Below are 22,391 nucleotides of genomic sequence, written 5' to 3'. Positions count from 1 at the left end.
AAGACACAAGCCTACATCACCCATAGATGGGTTATTGTCTCCTGAGAGGTTACTGTGAACTCATGCTGAACATTATAAAAAAGAATTTCCTCTGGTTTGTGAGGTCCTTGTGTTCCTTCCTCCATTGTTACATGTTCTGAGCTCTTTTCTCTCCCCTAATCCTTTCTTTTATATTCTGTTTTCGTTGTTACTACAGTGCCTGACACATAATGAGAACTTACTGAACATTTTCTATCATGACATTTACTACCTTTTCTTATCACAATCATTTATACTGCCCTTACTCCCAGTACCTGCACACACAGCCGTGGGCTGGACACAAGTAAAAGGTAGCCACGGCGTACTACAGACAGCTGCTCGGCTGTGCCTTTGCAGAACGTGATTACTGGCTAATCCATATGAAGTGTTCAGTATGTGCCAGGCACGGTTTGAAGCATTTACATGTGTACGTCTTTTCATCCTTACAATTTATAAGGGTCGGCACTGTTGTTAACCACATTGTGTGGGTGAAGAAACAGAGGCCCAGAAAGTAAGCTTGGTTATGTTCACTCAAGTAGTGAGTGGGCAGAGCCAAGATCTGAGTCCAGACAGTCGTCCAGGACTGCCTCTCACGGAAGGCACCACATGGCCCAGTTACCAAACCAGTCAGCCCACATCAGCCCAGATGAGTAAGGGAGGATAGACTGCGTGTCGTCACGTTGTAAGTTTTTAAGCATCCGTCATATGTTTATGTGTCTGCTTATCCCCCATTCCCGTGCACAGACTTCATTTTGCTTTGTCTGTCTCAGTTTCTTTGATCTGATCTCCTCACCTCTTTTCATTGGGCTCTTCAAATACAGCATTATTCGCTCCCTTTCTTCCCTTCAGCCAGTCACCAACCACCCTCCTCCTCGGTTTGGTTTTGTCCATCTCCTTTTTCCCTCTTCCATATTTCCATTCTGCAAATATGTTTTAAGAGCCTGCCGTGTTCCGGGTGTTGTTGAGCTCGTGGTATCCCGCGGAGGAAAGCCCTGATCGTTTGTCTTCAGTCAGAGCTTGATCTTGGATCTCTCACCTCGTTCCCAGCGTTGTCAGTACTGCTGCATACAACGACGTGAGGTCGTCCAGGAACAGTTTCTGTGCAGCTTTCTTGTGTTCCTCCTTACAGATGGAGCAAAGACAGTGACTGTGCTGAGAACATGTACATTGACATGATGCTCTGGAGACACGCTCGGCGTCTCTTGGAAGAAGTTCGGCTAAAGGACCTTGGCTGCTTTGCAGCCCAGTTGGGCTTTGAACTAATCAGCTGGCTGTGCAGGGAGCGCACTCGGGCTGCACGGGTGGACAACTTCGTGCTGGCCCTGAAGAGACTCCACAAAGATTTCCTTTGGCCGCTTCCCATCATCCCAGCCTCTTCTCTCAGTTCTCCTTTCAGGAATGGAAAATACCGAACAGGTAATGTAGGCTCATGTCATTCCATCTCAGATTATTATCATTATTGGGCCGTCTTCTAATCTAGGAGAAGACAAAGTGAAACTATTTTGGTGAAAGAGAAAAGATAAAGATTTTTAGTTCAGGTCTTTCACAGAAGACTGTTCTAATTACTATTACTCAGGAATGTCCAAACAAAAACCTTTTATTGTGGCATTTGGAACTTCATCTCAAGAACCAAGGGAAAGCACTTAAAAGATGAACAGAATAAATTCTGTTTAGTGCTAATGAGACATGATGATGTAAGTTGACTGTTAGATGGCATTACATAGTCTTGCTTCACTGGTTCATGGGTGGACGGTGCGGTGTAATTGGCTTTGAACTTTCAGTGTTTGGGAGTAGCAGGGAGAGAAGCTGAAATAACCGAGTTGGGAATGGTGGTGCATGCATCTTTTGAATTCCCACTTTCTTGTTTTGGGGCCTGCCTTGCAGTAGGAGAGCAGCTGTTAAAGTCCCAGTCAGCGGACCCGTTTTTAAACCTTGAGATAGACGCGGGTGTCCCTCATGTACAACGAAGTCAGAGCTGGCTCGGCAACATTGGCCCCACCCATCATGAGATCGACACAGCCTCGTCCCACGGACCGCAAATGCAAGACGCCTTTCTGTCACCTTTATCTAATAAAGGTAAATGTCATTTTAAATCCTCGGTTCTCAGTTCCTTTGGAAGGTTTCTGTGCCCTAGCACTTCAGAGATAGAGCTTCACTCTTTGCAGATATATCCTAGAGGATTAGTCATTAGAATTCGCTAGAGGGGTGGATAGTTTCTAGAACAAGGCCACACTGGCCTGAACTATACTTTGCCATATTTATTTTAGATGAACGAAATAGGTAAAATCTCATTACTGACCAGCGCCAACAGATGAAACTGTGTGCTTGATTTTAACGATACAGAAACACTAACTTTGAACTTCAAGTAAGCAAAATGTTATCTCCGTGTGAAGAATACCATTCTTCTCATAAGTAGACATGGACCATAAAATATTGTACTCCATTGTCTTCTGTTTTTTATATTACTGATAAAAATTTGTAGAAACGTTTTCTCTTGCAAGTTCCTGTGTAATATCCTTCATTTTGCCTCTTAGTCTTCAAAGCCTCGTTTACCCTCTGACCCTTTTCCAAAAAGTGCGTACCACCCTCTGCTCTCACAATATTAGTGCGGCTACAGACTGAAGCAGCTTCAGAGCGGTGCGCGTTGCTGAGGCGCGGACAGTCCCGGGGGTGTAAGTAGCACGTAGGCTGACTTTCCTCATGGCCAGGGACTTGCTCGGTGTTTGATTTTCAGTTTGTCATCACCATTTCTTGAGATTCTGCCACGTGGAGAAGCTTACAGCTTCCATTACTGTTGTTCAAATTGTAGAAGATACATGTAGTCTGTACCCCCTCAACCAGTTTTAAGTGTACGGTTCAGTAGGGCCGAGTCTATTCACACTGTTGTGCAGCCAGCCTCCAGAACTCTGTCTTGCCAAGTGAAGATTCTCTACCGTTACATAGCACTCCCCGCTGCCCCGTCCCCGGTACTGGCAGCCGCCACTCTGTTTTCTGTCTCTGTGAACTTGACTGCTTCAGATACCTCATATAAGTGGAATCCTACAGTGTTTGTCTTCCTGTGACTCAGGCTTATTTCACTTAGCGTAATGTTCTCCGTGTTCATGCCTGTCGCAGCGTGTGTGGGAATTTACTTCCTTTTTTAAAGCTGTATAGCACCCCTTGTTGTGTATATAGCACATTTTGTTCATCCGTCTACCCATTGGTGAGCACTTGGTTGCTTCCGCCTTTTGGTTATTGTGAATAACGCTGCAGTGAACATAGGAGTTCAGATAGCTTTTTCAAGATGCTGCTTTCAATTCTTTTGGATATATATATATCCAGAAGTGGAAATGCCAGAACATAAGGTTTTTCTTTAATTTTTTGAGGAACTATCAAGCCAGCACTACATTGACAAAGCGTCCCAGTTTCTTGACATTCTTGCCAATACTTTATTTGCTGGGGATTTTTGTTTGTTTTTTATAGTAGCTGTCCTAAGAGACATGAGGTAATATCATTGCTTGCTTTTTTTTTTTTAAGAAAACTCTTTAAAGAGATCATTTCAAATATATTTTAAAATTAGAGATAATAGTATCATGGAACCCTTGCCCCTACCCCCATGTATGTGTTACCCAGCTTCAGCTGTAGTAACAGCTCATGACCAAATTTGATCCCTTTATTGAACCAAATCCAAAACATGATATATTTTATTTGTGAATTTTTCAGTATGTATCTTTAAAAGGACTCTCAAAAACATAATTCCTTTATCATCCTTCTAAAAATTTAACAGTAATTCCTTAATATCATCAAATACCTAGTAAGTATTCAAATTCCAATGTCATAAATTTTTTTATGGTTAGGACCAAGATCCAGATAAGGTTCAGACATTGTGATTAAATTTTCAATTCTTTCTTTAAAAAATGATTGTTTCCCTCCCTACCTTTTTTTTTTCCCCTAAGATTGATTGAGTGATTGATTAATTGATGTTAGAGAACATGTGGAGGGGAGGGGCAGAGGGAGAGGGAGAGAGAGTATCAAGCAGACTCTGTGCTGAGCATGGAGCCCAACGCAGGGCTTGATCTCATGACCCTGCGATCACAGCCTGAGCCAAAACCAAGTCAGATGCTTAATCAGCTGGGCCACTCAGGTGCCCCTCCCATCTTTTTTTTTTTTTTTTTTTAAATCCCTTGCGGTTTAGTCACTGATGAGACTTGCCTCCGTGATTTTCTCAAAATGTGAATTTTGGTGACTGCATCTTCATGATTCAACACTTCCCTCTGTATTTCTTATAAATTAGTAACCGAATCCAAAGACCTGATCAGATTATAGCTAGAGTCTTTCTGGAGGCAGGCAAGACCGCTGCATAGGCAGTAGTATGTTTTTCCATCCAAAGGCACTTACTGCCTGGTTCTCTCTCTAATGGTTTTTTTTTTCCTTAAAAATATCTACTACTGTTAATACATAACATGGGAATTTTAGCAGTTGATGTAACATTTGGGTTTCAAAATTCTGAGCAGAAAGCAACATGTGAGAAACCACTAATATTTAAAATTAAACATATTTTCTATATGAAGCCAGTTTATAACTTTTGGCACTTTTTCATCAGGTGATGAATGTAGTATTGGTTCAGCCACAGACTTGACTGAAAGTAGCTCCGTGGTGGATGGAGACTGGACAATGGTGGATGAAAACTTCTCCACACTCAGTCTAACACAGTCAGAGCTAGAGCACATCTCCATGGAGTTGGCGAGTAAGGGGCCTCACAAATCCCAGGTCCAGCTTCGGTGAGTTCCTCAGCATCCTGGAAGCACAGAATGCCTACTCAGGATTTTTGGGCAGATAGGGTACAGGGGCTGTTTTCCTGATAACATCTATGGCGCCTTCTGAGCATAAATCTTTCTGCTTCTGTTTAGATACTTGCTACACATCTTCATGGAGGCAGGATGTCTGGACTGGTGCATTGTCATTGGCCTGATTCTTAGAGAATCCTCAATAATCAACCAGATTGTGGTTCTCATCCAGTCTTCAGAGGTAGATGGAGAGATGTTACAGAACATAAAGACAGGGCTGCACGCAGTAGACCGATGGGCCTCTACAGATTGGTAAGTACACGTCTCCTTAGGCTTGTTACCTCGGCTGCCCTCAGGAGAGTCCTGTCCTTCCACGGTAGTAAGGTTTAGTTCTGGTTCATTTATTTGGAAATTGTTTAGGTAGGTAGAAATAAAAATGCTTTCACACATTCGTTTCTGAAGTTGTTTTCTTTCGTCACCATTCTATGCCCAGCCAGCTTTGTAAATGACACAGTGCAGATGATCTTAAATTATTAGACTGGAACTTTTAGGTCTGTGTTTCGGTGGAATTGCTGGTAATAAGAACCTGAAAATAACTACTTTGAAAAGATAAAAACTTAAGGCGTGTGTGAATTTAACAGTCCATAGCAGTTACTAGCAAGCCCAAATTAAGATTAGTGGATAGAAGTGAAGAGCCTTGGATTCTAGCCCTTCGACACCAGTTATGTGTGGATTTGGGGTTTCCCTTACTTGGATCTAGTTTTTTTCCTTAGTTGCCAAATTCACTTAGAAGAGATGTACTCTCTGAAGGTTCTTCAAGTCCTCAGACTGTGGAGTACGATCTTTTAATTGTAATACTACTGGAGAAAGAATGTCCTTGCTGCTAGAGCTCAGAAACGTAAGACACTTCCCCTGGGTGTGGCGCCCCTGCGCTGGCCAGGACGCCTGAGAAGCCTTTCCTCCCTACCCGGTGCCTCTTCCCCTGCCCGCATCACCTAGCATTGAGACCTCACTGTGCCAGTGTTTAGTAGGAGTTTGTCCAGAACATTCTAGGGAGCATTTTGAATGTGGCATTAGCTAATTTCCTTTTCTCTGTATTTAGTCCTGGATATAAGCCATTTTTAAACATCATTAAGCCACAAGTACAGAAGCTCAGTGAGCTCACAGAGGAGCAAGTCCAGCCTGAAGCCTTCCAGCCAGTCCCCGTGGGTAAGACCCCGGAACACGCCGGTCCCCGGGCAGAGGAGAGCCGGGGCTCCCTAGGCCATGGGAGCGTCCCCCCGGGCGAGGTCGGAGGTGGCAGTCTGGTCAGCCGGAAGGAGGAGGACACGACCCGAGCAGAGGAGGAGGACTCTTTTCAGGATGGGACTTACGACTGTTCTGTGTCCTAACGACAGTGGCGTGCCGGCACCGTGGGCAGTATTCATTCTTCAGCCGCAGCCGCGTACAGCTGAGGACACTGTGACCTAGTTGGCGGTTGAACCAGGGAGAAAACTCAGTAAGGTAGTATTAAATTTTAACTCTTTCTCCTCTAAGAAATCTCGGACTCCATAAAAATGTGATATCATTTTTCATAAAAAATTTTTTAAGCTGCAGTGGAAAGTAATAAAGAGTATTGTACAGATGTACATGAGAATATTTTGGTTTTATTCTTAAAGAATGGTAGCTCTTAAACCATAGGGATTGTTTTGCCCTAGATGAGCCTACTTTTTCACTACTTCCAGCTTCTTACATGTTTTCTGGTTCAGTGTGTGTCCAGACTGCTTTTTAAAAATAAATGCGAAGGTGCTTGCTGGAGCTCATCAGGCACTGAGCTCCCTGTGCGCCCCCTTTGGATTGAGAGCGCTGGACTCTTCCCGCATTGGCCTCCTGAGCAGATGCCTGCCCTGGCACAGCGGCGGCTGTCATGATGGGGACTTGTCCTTGGCTTTGTTTAGCCTTTAAATCCCAGTCCTGAATTGGGGGAAAGCTATTTAACCTGTGAGTCAGTGTGCCTGCTCCTTTAGCAGCTTGATTCCTGCTGGATCAGTGTGGGCAGAGGTCTGGGGGCTCTTACCAATTATGCGGTTAGATACCACTAAACTGTTTTGTATCAGAGAACTGTATCTTTTTGTGAATACTCTTGTGTAAATAGACTCAAAGGCACTGTTCATATTTTTAGGGCTTATATGATAATTTGTAAGGTTTGATGCTGGATTCTGCATGGTGATACTCACTCTTGGAAGGAGAGACAGGGGCTTGCTCTTCTTTCCAAGTAGGAGCAGTCTTCATAGAAAAAAGGTTTATTGGCTTGGTCGTACAGTAGCAGAAATGGTCACACTGATCATGAAATGAAATAGGCTTTGTGCAAATTTAGTTTCTTATTTATTGGTTTTGTAAATTGAATACAAATGGACCTTTATGTAAATAGACTGCTGAATCCTGTATTATCACGGCTACTAAAAATTACTATGTGAAGAATGCATTCTTCATTGTAACTTTTAAAATATTTTATGTATTTCTAGATATGACTTAAATTTTAGTTTTCATACATTATGAAAACCTATCTGCATACTCCTTAATGGCTTCAGACTAAACACATACCCACTGTATGTACTTCCAGTTACCTTGTATCAGTATTAATTTACATAGCTTGTTTGTACTGTGCAATTTGAACAAAGGAATGCAATGTTATTTTTTACAAAAACAAACTTGTTTATTTTTGTAATAACAATGTATCTGGATGTGGACCAAATTCATACCACTATGTAAAACAGCCTCTCTTCTCATAGTGCAATTACAGTTTAGAAATAAAACTTGGTCCTCTACCCTTGCTTTTTTAAAGTAAATGGCTAGATACAGTTGTTCTAGCCTGGGTTTCCTTGGAAGGGAAACACAAAACCATTCAAAACTCATCAAACTGTTTTAAATTATTGAGTTTGGTAATTTACTGTCATTTATTTTTGACATTACAAGTGCAATAATTTCACATACTAGAACTCCTGGACGGGTGGAATATGTGATGATGGTACCTGGTCTTTCTGGTGCTACTTTATTTAAGCCTTTGTTTTAAACCACCTTTCCCCAACTCTTAAGATAGAAAATGTGTCCCATGTGAGTACATGCAGCCCAGCGTGAAACTTCTCCTAGCCTAGTCCATTAAATGGAGGAGAACGAGCATTATTTTTGTGTTTGGTGTGAATATACAGTCAATAAAATGATTTGCCATTGTAAACATTGTGATCCTTTCAAATCTCTGGATGTGCTGCTGGGTTCATCTTGCAGTCTTCAAAGCAGGGCACCAGTATGTTAACTGAACTCCTGTGGTTAACACCGTGAAGGCATCTTGGCTCCTATCCTTGTTTCTCAAGTCATAGAAATGGGCGGCCCAAAGGCAGAAAAATTGGCAGGTTTACAGAAAGTTTCTTTTTGGTAATTTGTTATATATTTTACTTTTTTAAATTTATATTTTTATTTTGCCTTGTTTGGTTCACATATCAATTGTTGAAGCCATAATTTTAACGATGAATTTAAGTATTCAGTATAACTATTTGAAGTTTATTTGCTGATACCAAAACAAGTCATTTTGGAGGATAAAGTCAACCTTTGCTTGTAATTAAAGTTGCTGCTACTTCTATAATGTGTATTTATTTATTTTTTTTAACTTGGTAAAGGGCAATAAAACCGTTACAGGAACTTTGTTTATTCAACACCTCAGCCACGGGAATATTCTTTTCATTATGTAATTCTACCTCTTAGAATTTTATGAAATAACTACAAATTCAGATTTAAAATTTATATGCAGAATTACTTAGGAGCATCAACACTTGGCAGCAGCTATAAGCCTGACTGTAGAAGCTTGCAAGAACAATCCATCTCAAGGACACAGAAAATGTTCAAAATGTAATCAAAATGATTTCCTCCAAACAAAACTGTCTATGTAAGCCTAGAGGAGACTGGGCCCCATCTCTAACAGGTGGGATTAAAAGTGATTGAGTTCCCCAGTTTCCTAAGTCTTTGTCTCTATGGAATTCTCTCTTAACGGACGTTTCATGTAAGTGGAATCCTATATCTGGCTTTTTCTGTGTGGCTTCTTTCACTTCTCAGGACATTTTCAAGGTTCATCTTTGTACGTGAGTACTGAATAATGTTCCACTTTCTGGATATACTGCTGCTTTTTATCCATTCATCAGCTGAGGGATATTTGGGTGGTTACCACCATTTGACTGTCATGAACATTCACGTACAAGTTTCCATGTGGATAGAAGTTTTTGGTTCTCTCTAGAAGTGAAAATGCTTGGTCATGTACCTGGTTAATGTTTTGAGGAAATGCCCAACCATACTCCAAAGTGCCGGCGCCATCTTCTATGCTCCCACTAGCAGAGAAGGTGGGCTCCAAGTTCTTGCATCAGCAGTGGTTGCTGGCTGCGGGTTTGGTTACAGCCATCTGAGTTATGTATGAAGCTGTGCGTCATTACAGCATGGGTCTGGATTTTTGTGGTGGCTAATGTCTTTTCATTTAGTTATCAGCCGTTTGTGTATCTTTAGAGAAAAATGTTTGTATGATTTGCCCATTTCAGAGTTGGGTCATGTATCCTTTTATGGTTGATTTGCAAGAGCTCTTCATACATTCTGGATACTAGACCCTTACCAGATAGGATTTGCAGGTATTTTCTCATTCCAAGGGCTTGTGACTTTCGGGACACTGTCCTTTGAAGCATTAAGTTTTTCATTTTGGTGAAGTCCAACTTTTTCTTTGGTTGTTTGTGCTTTGGTGTATGTAAGGAACCACTGCCTAATACAGGGTTATGGAGATCTGTGCCTATGGTTTACTCTGAGAGTTTTGCATTTTTTGTTTTTTACAGTTTAGGTCTTTGACCCGTTTTAATTTTTGTGTACGGTATGAAGTGGGGGGGGGGGTCTTTGTTCTTTTTGTGTGTGGATATTCAGTTGTCCCAGCACCATTTACTGAAAAGGTTTTTTTTTTTCCTCACCAAATTGCCAAAAATCATTTGACTATAAACATACGGACTTATTTGTGGACTGTCAAGTGTATATTGATCTCTGTTCTTACTAAGCCAGTACCACACTGTCTTGATTACTGTCCCTACTTTGTAGGAAGTTTTGAATATATGACTCGTAAGTTTGTTTTTTCAAGACTGTTTGTTTGGGCTATTATGGGTCCCTTGCATTTCCGTATGAATTTTAGGATTACGTTGTCAGTTTCTGCACGTACAAGTTGGGATTGTGTTCAGTTTGTGGCTCAACTTGGAGAATATTGCCACCTTAATTAAGCCAATCCACAAACGGGATTTCTTTCAGCAGTGTTTGTTTAGTTCTGTAAAAGTCTTGTACTTTTTATGCTTATTCCTAAGTATTTTATTCTTAATGCAATTGCAAAGAGTTGCTTTGTTATAGAAAAACAGTTCCTCATCTGTGTATTGATAGCAGTTCCTGTAACACCGCTGAATTCATTTACTAACTAACTGTAACAGTTTTTTTTGTGGATTCCTTAGGCTTTTCTATCTAAATCTGTCCTTTCTGATCTGGATGTGTCTTGGCAAACTGCTAGAACCTCAGAACAATATTCAGCAGAAGCGGCCCCAGTGGGCATGCTGATCTTTCTGACCTTAGGGGGACGTTTTCAGGCTTTCATCATAGATGATGATGTTAGCTGTGAGTTTTTCCTAGGAGGGGACTTCCTCACCAGGATAAAAGACTCTGTCGAGGTGGTGTATTGTTACACACTGATGTTTCAGGTATTAGACCAACTTTTCCTTCCTTTAATTTTCATTCCTTTAATAAATCCCACTTGGTCACAGTATAGAGCCGAACTTGAAGAAATACATTAGTGCGTATTTTTACAAATCAAATAAAGAAGAGCCAGACATAAAGAGGCCTAAATGCATTTTGGCTTTATTGGCCCTAAAAGGCGACAGGTGCATGATGAGGAGGTGTACCGAACTGTACCGAGGCAATTCACTGAGAAAGCAAAATAACTTGCATAGGAACTTGCCCAGGGACCTGTTCTGGGGGGGGAGGGGTGGCAGTGCCCCCCTTCCTTGGGAGAGGAGAGGAGAGGGAGTGGTGGGCCACTGGCTGAAAGACCATTTCTTCCTCCTGCCCCCACAATCCTTCTGGATTAGCCCTTCAGTGATTTTCTTTGCCAATGGAGAGGATTTTAAAAAGCTCAACATTTAACAAAATATGATACACAATTTCATTCCAGAGTAAAAAGCATTCCAGTATTTCCTTATTGAGCTCTTTGCTCACATACCCGCTCTGCCCACGTGAGCCATCTAGGTCTTTAAAAGCAATTAAAAAGAAAAGACTTTAAGAAGGCTCTGTGGACTTGAAATAACCCTTCAAAGCTGGGCATACAGACCAAACAAGATCGGGTTTTTCTGTTAAGATACTAACTAGGAGTTTAAAAAGTTTCAGTAATGTAAGGCAACAATTAATCCTCAGCAAGTCAGCAAACCAGTGAAAAGACAGACCACTGTTCTTCCTACAGCTTCCTGAGTGAGCAGCCGACTGCGGCGCCTTCAGTGGAGACATCTTAGCAACCCTATGGGTGCTCACTTCCATCAGCTAAACTGGAAACAGGTACTTCATGCAGCAGTCTTTCTAAGGTCAGACTCTTTCACTGCATGTGCAATACTGGGCTACTTACACTGAAATTCTGTAGGGAAAACTACGTTTATTAGAATTTGAAAAGGCCCTCTCAGAAGTGAGTTTTGAATGAGGAGCTACTCCAGTCTCCGGCTGCTGCCTCAACAGCGGCATGAAGAGTAAGTGGACGTCCTCAGCCATTTCTGGCACTAAAGCAGTCTGCCCTGAGACCAGGGAGCATCTTGAAAACCAAAACAAAAAAGACTGTTTACAAAGAAAAACAAAGGCAGAAAGAAAACCATGATGATTACTGAAAGGGAATCACATCCTTCCCAAATGGGGGGAAGTAACTTTCATATGATGCCTGTCCTCAACGTGGGACTCCCACCACAAACCCTATTTCAGAGCAGCCACAGGGACAAAGGAACTCGGCCGTATTTCGAAGTTCACTGAGCCATCACTTTTTGTCCGCAACTCTGATTCTCTATAAGCTACCAACCCGGCAACCCTTCCCCACCCCTGACGACGTCGGAAGTCCGCTGGTGCGACCGCTAGCAGGGGGCGGGCGCCCGGGAGGAGCAGGCCTGAGAAAACACACCGCATCCGTCTGTCACAAGTCCTCCTGTGATGCACGCCTAGTGCCACTTTGTTTTACTATGGCTTTTCTTTAAAATGCCTTTTTGGCCTATGCTGGCTAAACTCAGAGTTTGTCCAGCCTTTCCAGTTTCTTAATGGAAAAGAGCAAGCTAGGAGAACTGACCACTCATCTCCCCAAACCCTTCCACTGCCAGAGCCGAGACACACCTCCCAAGCCACACCGCCGTCTTCTAAATGAAAAGCACCTTGAGGTCCTCGGCCTGCCCTTCTGCAGGATCCTCATTCAGCAGCTGCAGGGCCGGTGGCCTCGCTGCAGGCGAAGCCAGCACCTGTAGCCCCCGGGAAAGCCAGCTCTGCTGGACACGGACGGATGACTGAGACTGGCGAGAAAACCGACAAAACTAAGGACTCAGTGCATCGACAAAGTTATGCCCTAAAGGATTAACCTTGGATAACAGGACATGCCTACTAAATGAAGAGAATCAGTATTTATAAAATGCCCAGCCACTCGTCACCCCACTCACTTTCCAGCCCAGAGCAGCCACCGTGGCAACCCTGGGCTCTGAGGGCGGAACCGAGCCTGTGCGCTTGCACCCACGACAGCCTGAGCCAGAAGAGCGTGGAAAAACCCCTCAGGAAAGGCAGCTGAACAAACGCTCTGCTGAAACTGGCAAAGGGGACAGGGGAAAAGTTAGACATCGGGCCTTGAAAGCAACTCCGAAAAGCATCACAGCGACGGCTCTCAGGAACCTCGTGTCAGAAGGGTGCGCATCCCCAGCTCGGCACAGGCTCCCACGTCGGGACCCTGGGCTTCGCTCTGGAGGAGCCAAGCACATTCGAGCAGCTGCCTGAAGCAGCAGAGCCCTCGCTGTCCCTGCCTTCTGACCCCTAAGGTTGCCATCTCAGGGGAGTCTTGACTCCAGCAAACGGATTTTAGCTACCATCCTCTGACCAAACCATCTTGGGCTTCACCTGGAAATGTCCTTTGTCCCATGCACGGCTCACAGTACCTTCTACATCTGTCATGATCCTAAGGGGTAATAACTACTCAAGTGGTTTGTTGGCTTTTATCCTTAAGGTCCCAGAGAATGACTGACGGGTGTCGTGGTGGTGCCCACGGTGCTTCGGGGCCAGGAAGCCGGTGCTTTCAAGTGTCAGGCCACGCGTCCCTACCCCACAGTGTCCCCATCATCATGCTGGGCCCTGAAGAGTGTCAGCCCACGAAGCTCTCTGAACAGGTGCTCATTCAAAATCACTGACTTACAGACATCCATGTAACGCGGGGAGAAATCGCGTCACGGGGGGTACCCTGCTGGGCATGTACTCCGCGCTCCTCCAGAAGACTAAAACACAAAGAGACTGTAGGTGCACACCCAGGCAGAGGGAAATGTCCAGTCTGGGAACTTCTCTCTCAGAGCATCCAGCTGGGAGGATTTCTTATCTTCCCCAGAAAAGTAGTGGGCAGCAATGGCCACAGTGACCATCCCTTCAGGCTGTTCTTCCAAGACCTGGCAGAGAAAATTAGTTTAGTTCTCCGGTTCTAGGAAGGCAGGATAATGATCCCAAGCGTCACCTGGGAGCCTGATCAGTGACAGCAGCAATTCAGGGAAATTCCCACCTGTATTTCTATCCAGAACCGCCATGCAGAGGCCTGGAGCCCGTGGGAGTAAAATACGAAGTAGTCGCCTCCTTTACTTGTGACCGGGGTGCCGTTGCCAAGAGACCACTGAGAGAGTGTTGACCCTTTGTGGGTTCGAATGTAGAAGGACATGTGGCTCGGTCCTGTAAGGTAAGAGGAAGAAGAGTTCACCTTTTAAAAAGCATCAAGGAAAGCAGTTAATGCGCCACCAAACCAGCCTCTGAAGGACCTGCCTCGTGTCACCTTCCAGATACTCACTACAGACCTACCGGAGGTTCTGCTTTGCACCTCCACTCCGTGGCCTCAACCGGGGGAAGGAATGAGCTCCAGCGGAAAAGGCATAAAATTTACAACGAGGAAACCTACAAGAACCTAGTGCACGTGAGTCCTTCAGAAATCTAGAGAATAAGCTTCATTGAGCCAAGAGGTAACTTCAAGAACTGGAGCAAAAGAGTAGATAAGACTTAAGAGACCCAAACGCATCACGAGGGCGGCGGTCCAGTAAGGGAGGGAGCCCAAGACACAATGCAGCCAACGTGGAGAGGGAGTGGGGAAGCAGAGCTGTAGAGACTTGTAGGGTTAAGGCCACTAAAAACTGAGATAGTGAAATGTTACATAATATGTGGTCAAAACAAAAAAAACTTTCCTAAATGCCAGAAAATACTCTCTTTAGTTAAAGACCAAAGAGAACCTGTCCTACAACAAACGAATACAGCAAATAAAGCATAAAGTGGAGGCCAAATGCATCAGTCCTAGAAATAAATGTGAATAGATCTAATCAGCAACTAGAAGGAGAAAAAACTTCAACTGGGCTTAAAAAGCCAGATCCAGTCATCTATTGTATTCAAGAAATATACTTAAAAGAGATTCAGAAAGGGTAAAAATAACAGTATGAACAAAGTGGACACAGTTTTTAAAAAGATCTCTTTTGGGGCGCCTGGGTGGCTCAGTCAGTTAAGCGGCTCAGGTTATGATCCCAGGGTCCTGGGACCGAGTCCTGCATTGGGCTCCCTGCTCCTCTCTCTACCCCTCCCCACTGCGCATGCTCGCTCTCTCAAATAAAAAGACCTCTTTGAGCTCAGAAAAAAACCCGCAGGATTCAAGACAAAAGCATTACATGTAAAAAGGCACTTTTTAATACTAAAAGCTTTAATTCACAGTAATACGACATTGTGAGTTCTGTGCATCAAGTGACAGCAACTGCTTGATGAAGCAAATCTACAGGAGATGCAAAAAGATATACATGCAGCCAGACACAAGTAAGAGACTAATGAGTTGAACAAAAAGGATATAAAAAGAGCAAAAGAAATGATCCGTGAAGTAGATCATATGGATATATATATACAACTTTAGAAGATAAATTCTGCATTATCGGGCATGTACAGTGGGCACAAAACATTAAATATTAGCTATTTATAAAGGAAATACCGGTTCTATAAAATTGAAATATAAGTAACACTGACTGTAATTTGGTAAAACTTAAAATTATCAATAAAACAAAATGATGGCCTTCTACCTAGAAATTTTAAAAATCTACTTAAAAGACTCAGGGTGGCTCAGTCGGTTCAGCGTCCGACTGTTGGCGTCCGCTCAGGTTGTGCTCTCATGGGTCATGGGACCAAGTCTGTTTTGGGCTTCCTGCTTAGCAGGGAGTGTGCTTGGGATTCTCTCTCTGCCTCTGCCTCTCCCTCCGCCCCTGGGGCATGCTCTCTCAAATAAATAAATCCTTAAAAATAAATTTATAAAAGACTTGGGTTAATAAAGAAGAAATGTGAACAAAAATTACAGAAATTTTTTGTAAACAATGAAAATATTACATATTAAACTACCAGGTACATGTAAAAGCAGCGATAAGAAGAAAATCCGTTGTAATAAATGTTTTTTCATCTATTTAAATAAAATTTAAATCAAAATTTAAGTACAACCACGAACAAAAAAACAAATGTTACAGATAAAGCAGAAAGCAGAAATCAACAAAAGAATGAAAATAGAACTAAACCGCTGTAACTTAGTGAAAAAAATCTATTCTTTTTTAAAATTAACAACTACTAGCTAACCTGGCTAAGAAAGAGGCAGGGGAAGGGGAGTGGAGAAAACCCAAGTATACAAAAAGAATAAGAAAAATAGAAGAAATGTTTAAAATCACATGTGACTACTCTGCAGACCTCTATATTATTAAATTTGGAAACCCAGATGAAATGGATACTTTTTAAGGAAAATAGATTACAACAGGGATACAAATCTTAAGCAGACCAATTTCCCCAGAACAAGTTAAACTACCCCTGCAAAAAAAGGACCATGACCAGATGGTTTCAGAGAGCAATACAAGCCAACTTTTCAACCAGATTGTTAAATGCTTCCAAAACTGTTCCAAGGCATTCGAAATGAAGGACATAAAGAGTACCAAAAAAAAAAAACATGGACCAATATTACTCATGAATATTAACTCAAAACTTCTAAATATTAGCAAACAAAATCCAACATCATGCAAAGAAAATAACAAACCACGGCCTAGTGGAAAACACCATATCAAAGGACCCAAGGAAGAAATAGCCTAGGATTATCTTTACAGATGCTGAAAGTAGCCTTTCCCAAAAATAAAACCCATTCCTTATAAAAACATTCAAGACGTGACTGCTGTTAAATGCTTGCCTAAGGCTCGCCTCTCACACGCTGGGAAACACTAGACATCTGTGCTCTGCGTAAAGCAAGGATGCCCACTCACCACGTCCACACCATTCCACACCATACGAGCGGCACCAGCCACTTACACACACCAATTACAGGCCTGAGGACGGGTAAAGAAGAAAGACTGTATTTGCAGATGATACACAGTAGTCAACAAGCTAGACTTGAGTTCTGTTTTTGTAAGGCTCTCAGGCTAAGAATGGTTTTTACGTGTTTAAAAAGCAGTTAAGGGACACCTGGGTGGCTCAGTCAGTTAAGCGTCTGCCTTCAGTTCCAGGTCACGATCCCAGGGTCGTGGGATCCAGCCCTGTGTCTGCTTGTGCCCCTCCCCCCAGTCATGCTCGCTCATTTGTTCTCTCTCAAATAAATAAAATCTTAAAAAAAAAAAAAAAACAGTTAATAAAAAATCCACAATAGGGACATACAGCAAAGCCCAAAGTATTTACTAGCTCTGGCCATTTAAAGATTGGCAATTCCTAGTATACCTGGGGAACTCTAGAGAAGCAATGATTAACTCACCAAGTAAAAGATTCAGTGAGGTAGCAAGATACAAAATTGACGTACAACATATAACCAGTTAAGAGAACATAACGGTAGAGAAAACCCCAATTATAATAGCAACAAAAACTAGATGAGGAGAATCTTATTAACACTCCTGAAAGACACAAAAGTAGACGTGAACACATGAAAAGCCGACATTCCCAGTTCTTGGACAGGGTGACAGTATTATGTCAGCTCTCCTTAATTTATAAACTATGATACTCCCCAAAATACCAATAAGCAGTAAGTTTTATGTCAGAGTCATACTAAAGTTCATATGGAAAAACAAACATGCGAAAATAGCGAGGAAAATCCTGAAAAACAAAAATCATAAAGGATCTTTAACCCTCAAAAGAAGCTTAACAAAGCTTCTATAATTAAAATGTGGTAACAGGTACACAGGTACACAAACAGACCCACACATATATGGTCAAATATTTTTTCTGATTTCATGACATTTATAATCACAAAACACAGGGCAGTAGATGTGTTAACTTGCCTGCCAGGAACCTGAATTTTACTGCAATTCTCCAAATTGTACATAAAGGATAGAGAAAGGTTTGGCCTTTCCTGCGCTCCCTTTTTACAAGCTGGTGATTAAATAAAAATCAGAAATAATTATTGGCATGAACAAGAAACCGGCTGGTGCAAAATAAATTTATTTCCAATTAAATTTTAAAAGTCTAGAGAAACAAAAGTATCTGCCTTTGAAAGCATCAGCTGAGGCACTTAATTCCCTGTAAGTGCTTCATTCCCTTGGTTAACTGCCAAATTTTATGATCTCCCTACCACCATCTTGTGTCCTCCACCAGTTTTCCATACGAGATTTTCAAGTCCCTTCTGTGTTAAACTGAGTAAACTATGCCTTAGCACAATAAATATAATTATTTACTTTTTACAGTAAATATAATGATGGCTACAGTCACCAAAAAATACAAAAAATCAAGCAAGCTACTTGTGAAAGAGGAAGTTTGGTAAAAGAGTGGGCAAAGCTGAGGTATATACAATCAAATAATTTTGACAAAGATGCCAAAGCAGTTCAACAGGGTAAGGTAAATCTCTTCAAGAGATGATGCTAGAACAACTGGATATCCATAGAGGAAAAAAAAGAACCTTGACCTCTACCTCCCACCGTACACAAAAATTAATTCAAGGTATATTATAGGCCTAAACGTAACAGCTAAATGAAGCTTCTAGAAGGAAACACGAGTCTATCTTTGTGACCTCTGGGTAGACAAGGTTTTTTTTTAGAGAGGACACATAAAGTACTAATTCTAAAGAAAAACCTGATAAATTGGAATTTATAAAAATTTAAAACTTCTGCACATCAAATGACCCCATTAAGAAAATGAATGGACGGGCGCCTCGGTGGCTCAGTCATTAAAGCATCTGCCTTCGGCTCGGGTCATGATCCCGGGGTCCTGGGATCGAGCCCCGCATCGGGCTCCCTGCTCGGCGGGAGGCCTGCTTCTCCCTCTCTCACTCCCCCTGCTTGTGTTCCCGCTCTCGCTGTGTCTCTCTCTGTCAAATAAATAAATAAAATCTTTAAAAAAATAAAAAGAAAAATTAAAAAAAAAAGAAAATGAATGGACAAGAAAATCTCGGAATCTGATACATACATATCTGATAGAGGACTATGATCTGGAACATACACACTCCTGCAAGTCACTAAGTCCAATTTTTAAAAGGGAAAAGGAAACAAAGCAAGGTAACTGAGGATCTTCCAATAGGCACTTGGAAGAGTGCCCTACATCATTAGCTACCAGAGAAGTGCTAAATGCCCCACAGCAATGGTTCAATGGAAAAGAACAGCAAACACTGGAGAGAATGTGGAAAAGCTGGAATTCTCCTGGACTCCTTGTGGGGAACCAACAACATGCTTAATGACCCAGACCTAGAATATTATGTACTGGAAGACTATTTACATGAAGCTCAAGAATGGTACAAAGTGAACAGTAGCAGGAACTTTTTTAAAAATGAACTTCCTGTGTTAAGAGTTCTCCTGAGAAAGAGAACCAATCCTCAACATCATATTAGCAAATCAAGTCCAACACTGTGTAAAAAGAATTACATACTACAACCAGGGGGGGATTTATTCCACGTACGCAAGGGTCGGCCTTGGAACATCAGTTAATGTAATCCATCACACCAAGAGGCTAATGAAGAAAAATCACCTGGTCACATCAGGAAAGAGAAAAGCAAAATCCAACATCCTTTCATAGGCAAAGCTCAGCAAACTAAAAATAGGAGTTTTCTCAACCTGAGAAAGAGCATCTACAGAAAACCTACAGCCGACGTGATACCCAGTAAAAATGTAGACGCTGTCCCACCGAGACCAAGACCAAGACAACGATCCCCACTCTTACTCCTCCTCACAGCACTCTTGTTCACAGTACTGGAAGTCCTAGCTAAGGCAGTAAGACAAGAAAAGGTAATAAAAGATAAAAAAGATTGGGAAGGAAGAAATAAAATAGTCTTTGTTTGCAGGTGACATGATCATCTGTGTAGGAAATCCCAAAGAATCAACAACAACAACAACAACAGAAAACTCCTGGAACTAATAAATCATTATGGCAAGGTTGCAGGATATCAAGTTAATAAACAAAATCAACTGTTTTCCTATATACCATCAATGAAAAATACTATTTACATTTACATCAGCATCCCCAAAAATGAAATACTTAGGTACAAATCTCACAGAAGTTGTACAGAATCTATACGAGGAAAACTACAAAATATAGTTCTGATGAAAGAAAACAAGATACAAATAAATGGAGAGACGTTCCATGTCATGGATAGGAAAAAATATTAACATGTCATTTACCCAACTTGATCTATAGATTTCAATGAAATTCCAGTCAGAATCCTAGGAAGTTCTATTGTGGATCGTGACAAACTGATATATGGAAAGACAAAAGACACGCAATATCCTGAAGAAGAATAAAGTTGGAGAGGACAGATACTACCCCCCTTCAAGGCTTGATCAGGAGTGCACCGTAATGACAAAACAGAGAAACAGATACACGGAACAGACAGCCCAGAAATAGACCCACACGAATACAGCCAACTGATGTCCGACAACGCAGCAGAGGTGTTCAGCAGAGGCGGGACAGTCTTCAACAAACGATAGTGGGACAACGGGAAATCCACGTGCAAAAAAAAAAAAAGAATCCTACACTCAGACTTTACACCTTTCACAAAAATTAACTCAGAATGGATCGCTCATGGATCTAAATAGAAAACACTAAACTTGCAGAAGGTAACATCAGAGGAAATCCAGAGACCCTGGGTTTGGCAATGACTTTTACACACGACAGCAAAATCATGCCCCATGAAAGACAAACTGATTACACGGGACTTCATTAAACTTAAAAACACTCTTGAGAGAATGAAAAGACAACCAGATTGGGAGAAAATATTTGCAAATCACTTATCTGATAGAAAGGACTTCTATCCACGTGCATGGAGAGCTCTTCAGCTTCAACCACAGAAATCAAACCACCCAGTTAGTACACAGACACGTCACCAGGGGTGACACACACGGCAGGAGTCCGTGAGAAGACGCTGCACACCGTGGGTCAGGAGGGAACTGCACACGGAAAGGGAGACACCACCAGCGCTCTGTCAGAATGGCCAGAATCGCCGAGTGCGGCTGGGAGCGCACAGGGTGCAGCCGGGCTCGCGGAGTCCGGCAGCTTCTGACGAAGGTAAATATAGGCCGGCCACACGATCTAGCAACCATACTCCTAGGTTTTTATCCGGGTGAGTTAAAAACATGCCTAGACGAAAACCTGCAAACATGTTTCCAGCAGCTTTGCCAAAAACTGGAGGCAACCAAGCAGCCCATCCTTCAGCAGGGGAACGGCCGAACTGGGGCACGTCCATATCGCTGCCGAGCAGTAAAAAGAAGAGAGCTCTCGAGCCCCTGAGACATGAAAAGGCCCTGAAACGCATATGCTAAGTGGGAAGGGCTACAGATCATATGCCTGCAGCTATAGGATACCCTGGAAAAGCAGAAACAGTAGAAACAGCAACAGAGTCAGCGTTGGCCAGAGGGAGTGGGGGGGGGGGGGGATGGCTGGGGGGAGCACAGGGGAGACTCAGGGCCGAGAATCTACTGTATGTGATACGGTGGGGACACGACATCACACATTTGTCCAAAACCCCCCCGAACTATGCAACACAAGAGTGAACTGAGCCTTCATGTAAACCAGGGACTTCAATTACTAATACTGTATCTGCACTGGCTCATCCGTTTTAGGAAATACACCACACTCCAAGGCAAGATGATAATAAGGCAAGTGGGGGGCGCTGCGGGGGGCGGGGGAGCTCTGCTTTCTGCTCAATTTTTCTGTAAAGCTAAAACCACTCTAAAAAAAAAAGTCTTAATGAGCTTTAAGTGCTCTTAGAAACACTAAGTTCCCCCTAGGTTGCTAGTCACTATCATTTAAGGAAAACAATACATACTTAAGAATGTTAGGACGTGAAAGAGAGAAGAAAACACTGTCCTTCCTGTCACTTACCTGTGGCTTCAAACGTCAGCTTCACAGAATCCCAGGGTGTCTGTTCTTTGGACACGAGTCTGAAATGAGCAGGATCTCCTGGAGAAACTTCTGGGGCAGGAAGATACCAATTTTTCCTATTTGGAAAGGTAGCTTCAATATTTAGGATGCTTAATTTTAGTTGACAGTTATCTCTGACTCATGGAAGTGGTCCAAATATATGACTCACATTCTGGGTATGAAAACCACCTCTGCCGGGCAGAATAAACCATGCTAATGACTCTAAAAGCCCGTTAATGTGTAATAAAACCTTCCCCAAAGTAAGAACATTCTAGGTGATCTTGATTCCGCTACCCATCCTGCGCCTTCTTACCCAGCCCTCTCCCACCAAACCACGAAAACGTCCCAGAAATGAAACGGTCTGAAGCGAAAGCTTCGCTGCTCTCTCTCGGGCCCAGCCTTTCTAACTGCTCGGGCCTCTAGAGGACAGATGTCCTAAATTTGAAAAAGCAACAGTAAGCTTCTGAGTGCTTTCTCCCACTTGGGCAGCGACGGAGAACACAGCACACGTGGCACGTGACGTCTGGGCCACCCACGTCAATCGTGAGGCAGGCACACAGTGACAGGACTCAAGACAAATGCACCCCCAGTGACAGCAGCTCACGAGGGGACCAACCTGATCAGGAAGTGCACCGGGAGGTACCACGGGAAGCCACACAGGGGTGCGTCCTCCTCACAGTGAGCTCGGATGGTATCGTTGATCTCAGGAACGTGAGGCGTTACGTGAGACATGCCCGTGTAATCAAACCCATTGATCCATATTCCGGAGTCCCGCTTCACTGCGTGTCCGTCCAGGTCATGAAACGTTCTAGTCATATGCTGCGAAGAACAGACCGATGAGAAAGCTACTGCTGGAGTCCCTTCCCCCGCATCCAGATTAACAAAGATGGGTGAATGTGACAAAACCAAGAACCGAGGTGGCTATGGAGCAGCTGAACCCCTCACACGCTGCTGGCAGGGGCGGGGTGGGCACAGCCCCTCAGGGAACCG

The 22,391-nt window shown here is 42.9% G+C and overlaps 2 protein-coding genes across 8 annotated transcripts in view; one reads left to right on the top strand and one right to left on the bottom strand.

Moving 5' to 3' along the window:
• Nucleotides 1-7,998, top strand: part of RIC1 (RIC1 partner of RAB6A GEF complex) — a 167,533-nt gene extending 159,535 nt beyond the window's left edge. For 6 of the 7 annotated variants that reach the window (XM_028117347.2, XM_028117345.2, XM_028117343.2 and 3 more), the window contains 5 exons: nucleotides 1,148-1,434; nucleotides 1,903-2,094; nucleotides 4,601-4,778; nucleotides 4,908-5,096; nucleotides 5,887-7,998. In XM_028117347.2, the coding sequence (XP_027973148.1) occupies nucleotides 1,148-1,434; nucleotides 1,903-2,094; nucleotides 4,601-4,778; nucleotides 4,908-5,096; nucleotides 5,887-6,175 (1,135 nt within the window). In that variant the 3' untranslated portion in view covers nucleotides 6,176-7,998. The remainder of the gene's footprint in view (nucleotides 1-1,147; nucleotides 1,435-1,902; nucleotides 2,095-4,600; nucleotides 4,779-4,907; nucleotides 5,097-5,886) is intronic. The other variant, XM_028117344.2, reaches the window with a different exon arrangement.
• Nucleotides 7,999-10,653: 2,655 nt separating this feature from the next.
• Nucleotides 10,654-22,391, bottom strand: part of ERMP1 (endoplasmic reticulum metallopeptidase 1) — a 41,762-nt gene continuing 30,024 nt past the window's right edge. Inside the window, exons 12-15 of the mRNA XM_028117350.2 lie at nucleotides 22,018-22,220; nucleotides 21,363-21,478; nucleotides 13,591-13,754; nucleotides 10,654-13,480 (exon numbers count right to left, since the gene is read on the bottom strand). Of these exons, the coding sequence (XP_027973151.1) occupies nucleotides 13,316-13,480; nucleotides 13,591-13,754; nucleotides 21,363-21,478; nucleotides 22,018-22,220 (648 nt within the window). The 3' untranslated portion in view covers nucleotides 10,654-13,315. The remainder of the gene's footprint in view (nucleotides 13,481-13,590; nucleotides 13,755-21,362; nucleotides 21,479-22,017; nucleotides 22,221-22,391) is intronic.

This window comes from Eumetopias jubatus, unplaced genomic scaffold (assembly GCF_037043125.1).
Source record: "Eumetopias jubatus isolate StellerSeaLion01/CBP00866 unplaced genomic scaffold, mEumJub1_p1.0 scaffold_15, whole genome shotgun sequence".
NCBI classification, from domain to species: Eukaryota; Metazoa; Chordata; class Mammalia; order Carnivora; family Otariidae; genus Eumetopias; species Eumetopias jubatus.
Note: the sequence above shows the minus strand (reverse complement) of the source record. Positions and strands in the feature narration are given on the sequence as shown.